The 15,100-nt window shown below is 41.6% G+C and overlaps 1 protein-coding gene across 2 annotated transcripts in view; it reads left to right on the plus strand.

Moving 5' to 3' along the window:
- Positions 1-15,100, plus strand: part of LOC126181157 (caspase-8) — a 155,276-nt gene that overhangs the window by 62,078 nt on the left and 78,098 nt on the right. For both annotated transcript variants that reach the window (XM_049924749.1, XM_049924750.1), the window contains exon 5: positions 6,129-6,292. In XM_049924749.1, coding sequence (XP_049780706.1) covers positions 6,129-6,292 — 164 coding nt within the window. The remainder of the gene's footprint in view (positions 1-6,128; positions 6,293-15,100) is intronic.

Consider the following 15,100-nt stretch of genomic DNA (forward strand, 5'->3'; position numbering starts at 1 on the left):
GATGATGCCATCCTCCTCTGAAAATATTCTGGAGTTACAGTAGTCTGCATGGTTCTACTTGGGATGGTATTGGGAGAAACAAAATTTACTTTCTGTGGGTTAATGCATGGAGAGTTAATTCCTTAAATGGGTAGATAGGCTAGATAATTTAGAGAGGTGGATAGGTTGAAGTTATGTGGACTGGAATTAATTGAAGTCTGGTGGCAGGAAGAACAGTACTACCAGTGGGCTGAAAAGTGTGTTATCAACACATGTCATTGGGGTAATGTTGTAGATCTAATCATTAATAAAGAAATAGGAATGATGGTATGAATAGCATAATAAATGTCTAATCATAACAAAGATGCATGAAGTCAACACTGACCACAGTAGTAAAAGATTATATGCTGTCTAGCTCCACAAATAATGAAGAGATGGAAAGAATGTTTGATGAGGTAAAAGAAACTAATCAGTTAGTTAAGTGAGATGAAAATGTAATTGCAATGAGGGACTGAAATTCGTTGGTAGGGAGCGGATGAGAAGAAAGAGAACAACATGGACTGGGAGAGGGGAGTGAATAGGGAAGCCATCTGGTCGAATTTAGCACAGAACACAACTTAATTAGTGCTAATATATGAAATAAGGGTCATGCAAGAAGGTTGTGTATGTTAACACACTTAAGGACACTGGAAGGTTTCAGATAGATTATACACTGAAGAGCCAAAGAAACTGGTACACCTGCCTAATATTGTGTAGGGCCTCTGCAAGAATGCAGAAGTGCCACAACACGACATGGTGTGAACTTGGACTAATGACTGAAGTAGTGCTGGAGGAATTGACACCAAGAATTATGCAGGGCTGTTCATAATTCCGTAAGAATATGAGGGGATGGAGATCTCTTCTGAGCAGCATGTTGCAAGGCATCCCAGATATGCTCAGTAATGTTAATGTCTGGGGAGTTTGGTGGGCAGGGGAAGTGTTTAAAATAAGAAGTGTGTTCCTAGAACCACTCTGTAGAAGTTCTGGATATTTTGGGTGTTGCTTTGTCCTGCTGGAATTGCCTCAGTCTATCAGAATGCACAATGGACATGAATGGATGCAGGTCACCAGACAAGGTGTTTGCGCACGTCACCTGTCAGTCGTATCTAGACATATTGGGGGTCCCATATCACTCAACTGCACCCCCCCCCCTCCCACCGCCACCATTACAGAGCCTCCACCAGCTTGAACAGTCCTCTGCTGACATGCAGGGTCCATAGCTTCATGAGGTTGTGTACATACCCGTACATGTCCATCCGCTCAATCCAATTTGAAATGAGACTCATCCGACGAGCAACACATTTTCAGTCAACAACAGTCCAATGCTGACAGACCTAGGCGAGGCATATAAAGCTTTGTGTGGTGCAGTCATCAAGGATATGCGAGTGGGTCTTTGGCTGCGAAAGCCCATATTGATATGTTCAGTTGATTGGTTCACACACTGACTTCTGTTCCATTGAACAATTCTTTTCAGTCGTCATTGGTCCCGTTCTTGCAGGATCTTTTTTTGGCTGCAACAATGTTGGAGGTTTGATGTTTTACTGAATTACAGATATTCACAGTACACTTGTGAAATGGTCAAATGGGAAATTCCTCACTTCTCCACTACCTTGGAGATGCTGTGTCCCATTTCTCCTGTGCTGACTATAACACCACTTTCAAACTCGCATAAATCTTGAACCTGCCACTGTAGCAGCAGTAACCGATCAACAATTAGGCCAGACACTTGTTGTCTTATATAGGCATTGCCGACAACAATGCCGTATTCTGCCTGTTTATATATCTCTGTGTTTGAATTTGCATACCTATACCAGTTTCTTTGGCACTTCAGTGTATCATGATAAGAATGCGATTTTGAAACCGATTTTAAAATTGAAAAAATATCCAGGGGCAGATGTGGACTCCATCCATATTTTATGGTTATGAACTGCAGTTTAAAACTGAAGAATTTCCAAAAAGGTAGGATATTAAGATGATGTGATCTTGATAAATTAAGAGAAGTGAATGTTGAGAGTTCCAGTGGTAGTGCTAGGCAACAATTGACCGAAACGGGGAAAGGAATACTGTGGAAGATGAGTGGATAGCATTTAAAGAGTGGCAGGAAAGAGTCACAAATGCAAAAAGAGAAGACTATTGAAAATCAATGGGAACACACATTGAACTTATTTGACAAAAGGAGAAAATATAAAAATGTAGCAAATGAAATGAGTGAGAGAGAATAGTCGAAAAAAGATTGACAAAGTGCAAAATGTCAGAATGGAAGTGCAGCCCTGTAAATGCATGCATGATTACTGAAAAGATAAATACTGCCTGTAGGAAAATTAGAGATTTATGTAGAAAAGAGAATATGAATATGAAGAGTTCAGATTTCTGGAATGCGTGAATATTACAGAACAAAGAGTGTAATATGCTCGGACAAAATCTAAGAAGGAATTATCCGAATAGAATGGAAAAATTGCAGATGTGAAGTACACATACATCAAATCAAGAGATTAAGTTTTAGAAAAATTGGATGATGTATTTAAGAGGAAGACCTTCTGCATTCATCCCCCTGTGGCTCTTACACAAGAAGCTATTTAGCCTGGCATTGATTGATAGAGCTGTTGGATGTCCTCCTGAGGGATCTCTACATCTACATACTTTGCAGTCCACCATATTGCATGTGGTGGAGGGTATTCCATACCACTACTAATCATTTCCTTTTCTGTTACGCTTGCAAAAAGAGCAAAGGAAAAACAACTGTCTACAGTATACAACTCTGTATGAGCCTTAATTTCTCGTATCTTATCTTGGTGGCCGTTACATGTAATGTATGTTGGAGGCAGTAGAATCATTCTGTAGTCGGCTTCAAATGCTGTTTCTCTCAATTTTCTCTGTGCTGTAGAAAAGAATGTCACCTTTCCTCCAGGGATTCCAATCTGAGTTCCTGAAGCACGTCTGTAACACTTGGTTATTGTTTTACTGTACCAGTAACAAATCTAACAGTCCAGCTCTGAATTGCTTTGATGTCCTCCTTTTATCAGAGCTGGTATAGACCCAAAATACTCGAGCAGTACTTAAGAGTAGGTTACACTAGTGTCCTAAATGTGGTTTCCATTACAGGTGAACCACACTTTCCTAAAATTCTTCCAATAAACTGAAGTCGACCTTTCACCCTTCCCTACCACAATCCTTAAATACTCGTTCTTTTTCATATTTTTTTGCAATATGCCCAATTGTGTCAAGCAGGACACGACTAATGCTGTATCCGAACATAATGAGTTTGTTTTTCCTACTCGTCCACTGTAAATTACATTGTCCTGCATTTAGAGATAGCTGCCATTTGTCACACCAACTAGAAATTTTGTCCAAGTCATCTTGTATCCACCTACAGTCGCTCAATACTGATACCTTACTGTTTACAACAGCATAATCAGCAAACAACCACAGATTGCTGCGCACCCTGCCCTGCGAATTGTTTATGTATATAGTGAATAATAGTGGTCCTATCATACTTCCCTCTGGCACTCCTGGCTATACCCTTCTCTCTGATGAACACCTGCTATTGAGGACAACACACTGGGTTCTATAACATAAGAAGTCTTTGTGCATTCACATATTTGTAAACATCTCCCATATGCTCGTACTTACTTTAACAATCTGCAGTGGGGCAATGTCAGACACCTTCCATAAATCTAGATCTATGGAATCTTCCTTTCTGCCCTTCATCCATAGTTTGCAGTACATCACATGAGAAAATGGCAAGCTGAGTTTTTCATGAGCGATGTTTTCTAAAACCATGCTGATATGTGGACAAAAGATTCTTGGTTTCAAGAAAAATGAGAATGCTTTCAATGATTATGTAGCAAACGTATGTTAGGGATATTGGTCTGTAATTTTGTGGGTCCATTTATTTGCCTTTCTTGTATACAGGAGTCACCTGTGCTTTTTTTCCATTTGCTTGGGACTTTTGTGCTGGGTGAGATATTCATGATAAATGCAAGCTAGGTAAGGGACCAGTGCTGTAGAGCACTCTTCGTAAAGCGGAATTGGAATTCTGTCAGGACCTGGCGACTTAGACTTATTTGTTTTCAACTCTTTCTGCCATTTCTCTGTGCCAGAGATATTCTTACTATGTCGTCCATGTGGAAGTTTGTTCGATGGTCAAACAACGGCACATTTGTACGATTCTGTTACATGCAAAGTTTCTTAAATGTGAAATTTGAAACTTGGGATTTTGTTTTGCTATCTTCAACTGCCTCACCAGACTGCTCAACCAGTGAATGAATGGAAACATTAGACCCCAATAATCAATTTTACATAAGACCAGAATTTTCTTGATTTCTCCACCAGACCTTTTGCTGGCGTATGATGGTGGTGGTAGTTCAGTGCTTCATGTGTGAATCTCTACTAACCTTTGCTTGTCATCATTTGCACATTCTCTTTTGAACCAAGAGTGCAACAGCCTCTGCCTGCTCAGCCTTTTCCAAATCGTGTTATTAAACCATGGTGGGTCTTCTCTGTCCTTAATCTGCTTACTAGGTGCATAGTTCTCCAGACCATGGTTTACAATCTGTTTAAACTTTGCACATAATTCCTCTATGTCCATCATAATTTAACTAAGTTATGTCTGTTCACTGTTTGCCAGTTGGTGCCCCTCTTTGCAGAAACACTCTTCTAGCCTTCTTAACTGATTTATTAAGTTCATTATAAAGACATCATCATTGCTTATCCCCATTTATGTACTGACCTTGTTGACAAGGTTCGGCCTATGTATAGCTACAAGGTCTTAAGATATTTCCATTGTCTGTGGGCTGACAAACCAGCTGCTCAAGACTGTTTACTGAAAATGTGTTCAAAAGTACTTCACACAATTGTCTGCCTGTCCCCTGCAATGAATCCACAGATATGCCACTCTATAAAGATTAAAGTCACCTCCAACTAATATTGCATAATCTGGATATTTATGCACTGCTGACTGTAGACTCTTTGAATAACAGTAGAACTGCCACAGTAGAATCAGGTGGCTGGTAAAACATCTCATCTAGACCTGTTATACGTGACCAGATAAGTTCATTGTCACACTCAACTTTGACCTCAATAGAGAATATTTTTGTCAACTGAAATGAATACTTCCCTCCTATGACCTCTAATCTGTCTTTTTGATGTATGTTCCATAACTCACTAAATATCTTGGAGGTTTCCGCTTGAGGTTTCAGACAGCTCTTGGTCCTGAGAATAATTTGAGCACAAGAATTTTCCTGGAGGGCGGTAAATGCAGGAACTTTGTTGCGAATACTTAGACAATTTACATAGGAAATTTTGACAGTTGAGGTGTCATTACTTTAAATGCCATCTGTCTTCCCTCAGACTACTGCCTAGCATAAAAATTCCTCATGTGCAATCCATGAGTACTCTTTTACCTGAGAAGCTGCTTCCTTGATGTATTGCATCCCTGACCTACCCAGGGGAATTCCACAAATCCCCAACCAATAACGCAGGTCTAGAAATCTGCAGCCATCCTTTGGTTGAGACCCGTCAGTTGCCTCCAAACCAAAGGAGTCTGATAAGTCTGGGAACGATGCTGCAAATTGCAAGCTCTGCTAGCACCCCATGCATGAGGCCAGCAGATGTCACTTCTGCCAGCTATCTGTATGAACAAAGGATGGCCTCAGAACCCCTGCAACAGGTGTCTTTGCTACTGATGTGAACTGCAGCTTGCAGACATCTGCACATTGCACACTCTGTAGACACAGGTAAGGCTGCCCCCACATCTCAGATGAGAGCCCCTGGCAGATATACTGAACTTACATTGACTTACTTTCCAGATCTGAATGACAAATGCCTAAGGGTCTTCATAATGTGCCTAATGTTGGAGCTCCCGATAACTAGTAAACCTCTTCCCCCGTGTGCCTGCTCAGACTGTTGTTTGTTAATATAACATCCTTCTGATTCAGTTGAAACAGAATTATATGTAGTATTCATTAGTTGTCCTACTTAGTGTAAAGATAAATCTTCAGGAAAATAATGTTGTTATCATAACGTGAAGTAAATTAGGTATGTGTGAAAAAGTTTTTCACCTAAGTACACAAATGAAAATGCGTTGCCATTGTTCTTGTTTTGTTTTTTAGGTTGCTAAGCAGTCCAATAGAATTGGGCTAATCTCTGATTGGGCCAGGTTGGAAAGCAGCACCAATCCACATTGGCATGACAAATTTTTAGAAGCTTTATGTATTATTCAGAATTATAAATTGATTCGGAAGTTGGGATTTTCTCGATCAGATGTTGATCTGAGGTGAGAAATAAAATGGTTTCAGTGCTTTGCTACTAGTTTTTAAGTTCTTTTATTTACAGAGGAAAAAAAGTAGTATATTGGAGAATATTTGAGGATACTGGTTTGATCTTTCATCAAGAGATTGAGAAAGTAGAAAATAAAAAAGGTTTAATGGTGAGAGCAATATCACACACAATTTACAGAAAAGGATGTTTTGCGAGAAATTTGAATGGACATTCCATTCTTTTGGAGTGTAAATTTGGTTGATTTATAACAAAATGTAATTGTGTGCTGATTTGTACCTTGAACTGTGAAAGGGTTGCAGAGGACTCAGTGAAATGAAATTTTGAAGGAAGTTCTTAACAATATTTGGTGTTTAATACTTTTGTTTTAACTAATTTTAAATTTTAATTTTAGATGATGATAATTACACAACCATAAAAAATTATTTTATTTTAAATGGGTAGCACCTTCTAACTTACTGATGGTTAGTACTTACCTTCACTAAACTATACACAGATGATTGTATTAGGTTGCCTGTGCTAATGTGCTTTATAATGATAAATGTAATGACTCAGTTCGAGGCACTGAATGGTTGACAGACAACATAAAGCAGATGAAAAATGTTGCTGATCTTTAGGATGAAGTGGTCCTACATACTGTGCACACTTATGCCCCCCCCCCCCCCCCTCCCACTACCCTGTCCCACTTCCCCCAATGAGACACATTGTTATGGAACTGCAGCCTCGATTAGACTATTGACTACTCAACACTGACACTATAGATCGAGTGGTTACACTAGTCCTTCCATTGTGTGTTCCACCTTGGGACTTTCTGGTATCGTAATAATGTCATGTTTGTTTCGAGGGTAAGTGTATTGTGATGCTGTGAGGAAGATGACATTATAGTATAAATGCCAATCTTGTTTTCAGGAGTCATCCTGATTTACATGTTCAATGATTTTGCTAGAGTACTTCAGGCAAATGATAGATAGTTTCTTAAATAAGAGAGAACCAGATTTTTACCTATTTATTGCTTTCCTAGTTGATGCTCCATATCTCTTACCCTCATTGTCAGTCAAATATTAAACCATCTTTTCTACTCAGTTTACAGCTTCCTTCTTTCTGTATCATCAGTAAACAGGCCCCTTTTCAGTTTCAACTCTCAGGAGAATATTATGTTAAACTAATGCTTTTAGAGTTAATTTCTGAATGAATTGTCACAGTAAAAAAAATCTCTTCTGGTAGTACAGATGAAATGGAATTAAAGTTTTATGTGTATACCTTAACTGAAGTTCTTAAATCAGTCTTTCCCAGACTTTGGAGTCATGAAGTCTGTAGGGAATTCCTAATACCTTGAGGAAAAGTAGTTATAGTTTGCGTATTTAATGCTATACAGCACCACACAACATGCCAAATGCGTTTAATATACCCCTATAAAAATACGTGGACAACTACTCCCAAGTCCCATACAAGTTCAATAAAATTTATTGTGGTAACAGGAATTCTAATATGCAGAAAAAAGTGAAAGCTTCAGATTTCTGTTTTTAAGGTGAGCTTGTCAGCCAAGTGTTGTTCATCTACAGGTGACCGGCAGCATTTACATATTTTAATTTACTTTTTTAATGGAGATGATATAAGCTAACACTTAATTAAATTTCAGCTTTTGTAGAATGTAGCCTAAGCATTCTACTAAATTATAGCAGCCAGATGCCAAGTTGATTTCTATGTTAATGCAATAAATAATTTCTTGTACCTGTATAGAGCTTCAGCTATTATTCCATTTTTAGTGAGTTTGATGTATCATAATGTATGAATTTTAATTAAAAATCTTACTTCTTTGTATCCAGATTTTCCAATTTCATTTTCATTACTTGGCCCCTGTTTCAGCCACACTACTTGAAAATTACTACAGTTATTTTAATTGCACATTTCACAGAGACTACATGCTGTAAATGTATAGAAGTTTAAAATGTTGCACCAGTCCCTTTCTAACACAGTTTGTGTGATGAAATGAGCCATCTTTTTTTCTGTGCTGGAATATTGGATTCTATACTTTCTTTCAAATTCAAACATTCAATCAATTTTTCATAGGTTTCATCAGCAGAGATAATACATATGCAGGAAGCTCAGTTTTTGTTGCGTGTTCAAACATTAGTTCATACACATGAAATACTGCTTTTTGATGAAGTGGATTCCTGTGGTAAGTCACATTTTCCTTTCTTACAGAAATGGGAAATGTAGTGTTTTGCCTTGGTTCTAATGCCCTGACACATCCATCATTGTAATTATCAGCTCTCTTTGTACCTTCTTTGTAGTGCACAATTTGTGTAGATTGAGATGGTTTTGGCTGGGTAGTCTCTTAGTTTTATGTTCCTTTTTCACTTTATTATAATTGGTACTCCCTTCAAGTAAAATATTTATGTGCTGACACACACACACACACACACACACACACACACACACACACAGAGAGAGAGAGAGAGAGAGAGAGAGAGAGAGAGAGAGAGAGAGTACAGTACAGGGTGTTTATAATTAAACTTCTGCTATTTATGAGGCCTCCCATGAAAAAAAGAGTGATTGTAGGACAGTTTTACTTTCTGGAAACGTTCGCAAGGACATGCAGAAGAGAAACAATGAATAAAGCATTGAAAGAAACTCGTTTTTACATGAGGGTAATATTTGTTAATTGCATACAATGTGTACATACCAGATTACAAACATTGCTCACTGTGATAACCTTCTGTGTCCACAACAGCCTGGAATCACACTAGGGATACCATTTCACAATTGTTCGCAGCACTTTTCCAATGGTGGACCCTGAAATGTTCAGCTGTTGTGACACAGCTCATGTATTGCTTGAAGATTGCACATTGTATCAAGCATTCTCAGCCATGCCAACAATAACTTCAACAGTTCGTGGTGCAATTGGCTATTTACCTCTCCCAGGAGCAAGTCTCAAATCTCCAGTTAATTTGAACTTCGGAACCATGTTCTTAAACTTGGGTGTGGAAAGAGGACCTCTCCATATTCCTTTAACCCATCGATACTTCTGAAGAGCAACAGCACTACTGCTATTGTTTTGATAAAAAAGCATGATGAATAAATTGCTGTTCACGTTGCCCAGACCCATGTTTACTGTCTGCACCTGTAATATGTTCTGACACATTTTAACCAGTGTCTCCATACAAATACCGTGTCATGACATTTTACTACACAAGCAAATCCTGCAGCACACAATATGAACATCATGTCTATAAAGTGCGGTACTTATATGATAAATAGTTTTCAATGTACACTGGCTCAAGTAGCAAAACAGTAATTATAACCACCATGTATCTCGAGGTAACAGTTAGGTGATTAATACTCAATTTAGGTTTTAGCATATTGATGACCTCAAGATAGTATATTATGGAACCATCATTAGCTGTAGTAATTACTTCTGTGTGTCAGGGTAAAAAATCAGATATGGAAAATGAAAAATAGATATACTGTACCAACTGTTCCATGCAAAGGACATTTTACACAGGCTGTAAATGGTGCAGAATGTTTAAAAATAGTGTCCTCTATGTTTGAAAGAGATATACTTTGGTCAAAACTAAACGTTTTCAGCAAGAAATACTTCTTGACTAATGGGCAGTTCTACTCTGATAGCCATCTGCCTTAAAATGGCCCCATAACATAAAATTTAAGGGATTAATATCAGGTGAATGAGGGACACTACTCTCTTCGATCTCCTCAACCAGTCCACCTCCCTGGGGCTCGCCACTCTTTGGCGGGTTCGTGCTTGGCTACCACAGGGCCCCAGCCCTTGCAGCATCTTTTCCCTTCCATGCTGCATGTCCATCCTCTTGCTATTTTTTCCCCTCCATTGGGGAACATGTCTGGGGTGTTATTGGGAATGTTCCACATTGTCCGTCGCTGACATAAGAAGTCTCACCACTATTTTTCATTTCCATTCCCTTTTTCTTTCTGTATTCCCCTTCTCCTATTCTTCCTCCGCATTGGTGTTTGAGGTTCCTCTTTTCCTTCCTCCTCCCTCTGTGCTCCTGAAGGCTGGCCCAAGTGTCTGACATGTTACAGGTGACTGGGTAATGCATAATTCCCAGCCGCGGGTTGTCAGGTAGGGTTCGCACATACTCCCAGTATAGGCCAGGCCTAGGGAAGCGTCACTGCCTGAGCTGCTACCTTCCCAAATGGCCGAATGGTCCCTCCATCAGTTGTTCAGGAGTTGTGACCTGAGGTGTGAACGGTCACCTAAGGCGGGTGCACCCCCCTTGCGGAGGGGGCTCCCAGTTGGAAGGAGCGCACCATTGGAGACACTGGCAATCATGGAAGATTTTCTCACAATGAGCTAATCATCTTCATAATGAAACATAATGGATGAGGCTAATGATTCAAAGATCCTTTCAGCTACACCACGGTTCCTCATGGTTTCACATACTGAAGACAGTCAGTCCTTCGCAATGGTAAATCCGTTCATTATTCAGAAAGGTGTTGAAGAAATTGCTGGTCCTGTGAAATCCTGCTCTTGTTCACAGAATGGCACTATGCTTTTAGAGACTACTTTGGGTTCTCAAGCACAACAACTACTTGCCACTTTGCTTTTCCATGGCTATCCTGTTCATGTCAAGGCCCATAGAACTCTGAATTCTTCCTGTGGTGTTATTTACACTAGGCTGCTTGATGGTCTGCCAGCGGCCGAAATCCAATCATACCTCTGATCAGAGTGTCATTGCCGTCTATTATGAAAGATCAAAGCAGATCAAGAAATTATCACAGTCCAACTGTACATTCCGACTCTGATGCCCTGGTACCAGTGTCGTAGTTTCAACCTCACTTGAATATCTTGTGGACACCCAGCCAAATGTGTATCATGTGGTAGGGATGCGCACGAGGATGGTTGTCCGCCTCCTCTTCCTCACTGCATCAACTGCAGTGCCGACCATACTACCTGCTCTGGAGATTGTTCCCTGTGTCTCGAAGAGTGGGCTGTGCAGGAGATGCAAGTAAAAGAAAAAGTTTCTTACCTGGTCGCTCGCAAGTTATTGACTAGTCCCAAACCCTGCGTTCTACCATGTGGGAATCGTAATACTGTGCTTGCTACATCTCGCTCCATGAAGGACATGACCACACAGAAATGCGACCTGAAATTCAGCTCCGAGGTTGTGGAATCACCCAGTGTCAAGGTAGCATCACCATCACCTCGTCTAGCTGTGCAACAAGCCATCAAACTCTCACCCCGAGGGGCAAAGTTACCTGCTTCACAACCAGTAGGCCGGAAAGGACAGTAGTAGTACTCTCGTGAAGACTTCCTACGTCCTCCAGCCAACCAAAACATGAATCTTCCTCTGCTAACTGGAAAGGTTCAAAAATGTCCAACAAAGGCAAATGGTCCTCTACTTCCCTGACTCAAAGATCCTCTTTAACAGTGTGTCACCACGTAACACCTTCACCCAGCCGGCCTCATTGCTGCTGGTGTGCACCACCAATAGTTTTTCTGTGTTGGACAGACCAACAGCACAAGAAAGCCGCTGCTTCAGTGGGCCTCATGGAGTGGGATCCTCCTGCCTCTGTGCCCTACAGCAGCGAGTCTTTGCAGGCTGGCACTCGACAGCTGCCGAGTTTAAACCTCTTCATTTTTTCCTCATCATGACTTTCCTCTGATGCAGAGTTCACAGCCTTTGATCCAACAAAGAGGATTTATTGCTGCTTTTACAATTGCAGTGTTCCCTTGTGTTCTGCTTTCAGGAAACAAAATTGTGTCCTCACGATGGCTTTGAGTTTTTGCGTTTCTTCCTGGTCCGTTTAGATCTTCCCCCTAAGGTCGGCATTCCATTTCGTGCGGAAGTAATGCTGCTCATACAGGATGACATTGTCAGCCTATCTCCCTGCCTACCCATCTTCAAACTACTGCAGTTCACCTTTTCCTTCCTTATGTGACTTTTCCCTTTTTACCATTTATATCCCTCCATCATTCTATGTCACCAGGGCAGACTTCCTCCAGCTTATTGGGTAGCTACCTCATCCATTTCAGCTGCTCGGTGACCTTAATGTGTACCATCCCCTTTGGGGTTTTCCCAGGACCTGCCAGAGGTGCCCTCTTGGCTGACCTCCTTAATAAACTTAACTAACCTCTTCTACCTTAACACAGGAGCACCCACATTCCTTTCCGACTCCTGACACACCTATTCCCATTTGGACTTGCCCTTCTACACTGCCCAACTTGCCCATCATCTCGAGTGGCCCGTCCTTTCTGACATATACTCAAGTGGCCATTTCCCATGTGCTATCCATTTGCTGACCCCTACCCCAACTGCGGCGTGCACACCCAAATGGTAGCTTTCTAGTCTGACTGGCGACTTTACTCCTCCATGTCAACCTTCAAAGAACAAGATTTCCCCAGTTGTGATGACTCGGTGGAATACCTTACAAATGTTATCCTTACTGCTGTAGAATGTTCCATTCCTCACACTCCCTCTTTACCACAACATGTCCCAATCTCTTGGTGGACTGAGGCATGCCGTGACATGATTTGTGCGCCTTCAATGGCAAACTGCATTCATTATAAAACAGAATTTGTGTACAGTGTCATTTTGTTCTTTGGGGTAGCAAAAAAGCTAGCTGGATTTCATTCACTATTTCTTTTAACAGTTCCACTCCCTCCCAACACCCCCCCCCCCCACCCCCTTTGTCGTGTGGGCCAACCTCAAACGGCTCTCTGGGACCAAGATCCATTCCCCAATTTCCGGCCTGACTGTAGCAGACAATCTCATTGTGGACCCTGTTGCTATCTCAAACACCTTGGGCTGCCATTTTGCGGTAATTTTGAGCTCTTCACACTATCACCCTCCCTTCCTCCATTGGAAGGAGGCGGCTCAGACGACACCCTTCTCTTCTCAGACTTGAGTGCTACAATGCCGCCTTTACTATGAGGGAGCTAGATCGTGCTCTCACTTTGTCCCAATCCTCTGCCCCAGGGCCAGACGCTGTTAACATTCAGATGTTGCAGTACCTTTCTTTTACAGGCAAGCACTTTCTGCTTAATACATACAACCACGTCTGAGCAGAGGGTACATTTCCCAGACACTGGCATGAAGCCCCTGTCATACCAATACCTAAGTCCGGTAAGGACAAACACCTTCCTTCCAGTTAAGGCCCCATTTCTCTCACCGGTTGTGTTTGCGAGGTGATGGAATGTATGATTCATGGCTGGCTTGCAATTTACTAACCACTGCACAGTGTATATTTTGAGCGAGCCATTCTGCAGTTGACCATCTCGTCACTTTGTCCACCATTGTCACAAATGGTTTTCTGTGGAAATCCTAGACTGTGGCTGTGCTTTCTGATTTGAAGAAGGCCTACAACACCTGATGGAGAATTGGTATACTCTGTACTCTCTACATGTGGGGCTTTCATGGCAGCCTGCCCTGTCTCCTTGAGGAATTTTTAAAAGACTGAGTATTCAAGGTGTGTGTGGGTTCTGCCTTGTTGGACACCTTTATCCAGGAAAATGATGTGCCTCAGGGTTTTGTCCCGAGCGTCATCCTCTTTGGTATCACCATTAACCCTGTAATGGCCTGTCTCCTGCCAGGCAACTCTGACTCCCTTTTTGTTGACGATTTTGCCATCCATTGCAGTTCTCTGCAGAGCTGTCTTTAACGATGTCTAGAGTGTCTGTACTCGTGGAGCATCGATAATGGCTTTTGTTTTTTCACTAACAAAATTGTTTGTCTGAATTTCTGGCGGTGCAATTGGTTTTTCCCACCGTCTTCACATTTTGGGCCTATTGCTCCTTAGTTCATTGAAACTACAAAATTCCTGGGACTCATGCTCAATAGGAAACACTCTTGATCCTCCCATGTGTCTTACCTGGCAGCCTGCTGTACAAGGTCCCTTAATGTTCTACGTGCCCTCAATGGTACTCCCTAGGGAGCAGATCGAACCACCCTCCTCTGTTTTTACTGGTTCCCTGTCCATTCGAAACTAGGCTACAGGTGCTTTGTTTATGCGTCTGCACGTCCAACCCTCTTATACAGTCTCAACACTATCCACCATTGTGGCATCTGTCTGGCCACTGGCACCTTTTACACTAGCCCGGTTGAGAGTCTGTAAGTCGAAGCTACTGAACTACCATTGTCCTACTGCCATGACTATCTCCTCAGCAGGTGTGCATGCCGTTTGTCTGCTATGCATGGCCACACACCCTATGCCTCCTCCTTTGATGACTCCTTTGATGACCAGTATGGGGTGCGTCCCTCTTCTCTGTTACCTAAAAATTTTCTGGTGGGTGTGAACCCTTCACCACCTTGGCTTCGTGCAGCGGCCCATGTTTACCTTGGCCTTCATTCAATTCCTAAGGACACTACTCCAGCTTCACTCTATATTTTTCAATTCCATGACCTTTGTGTGGAACTTCGCAATAGTACCGTTGTGTATGCTGATGGCTCTCGGACTGACTGTGGTATCAGGTGTGCCTTCATCATTGGTGCCAACATTTTTCAGTATCTGCTTCCCGCACACTGCTCTGTATTTACAGCAGAGCTCTTTGACTTGCATCAGGCCACAGAATACATCTGGCGACACAGGCTTTAAATTGTGGTGTCCTCTGCTCAGACTAGTGTCTCAGCGCTATTCAAAGTCTCTGTGCAGTGTGCGTCCCCATTCCTTAGTGCAACGAGTCCAATAAAACTGTGACTTGCTCACTGTTGATGGAGGCACTGTGATGTTTATGTGAGTTCCTGGTGATGTCGATCTGCCAAGGCTACAGTCCTCATACCTCTGCCCACTAGTTCCTATATTCCCTCTGGTGATATCTGCATTGCCATCT

The sequence above is a fragment of the Schistocerca cancellata genome, chromosome 1 (genome assembly GCF_023864275.1).
Source record: "Schistocerca cancellata isolate TAMUIC-IGC-003103 chromosome 1, iqSchCanc2.1, whole genome shotgun sequence".
Classification (NCBI taxonomy): Eukaryota; Metazoa; Arthropoda; class Insecta; order Orthoptera; family Acrididae; genus Schistocerca; species Schistocerca cancellata.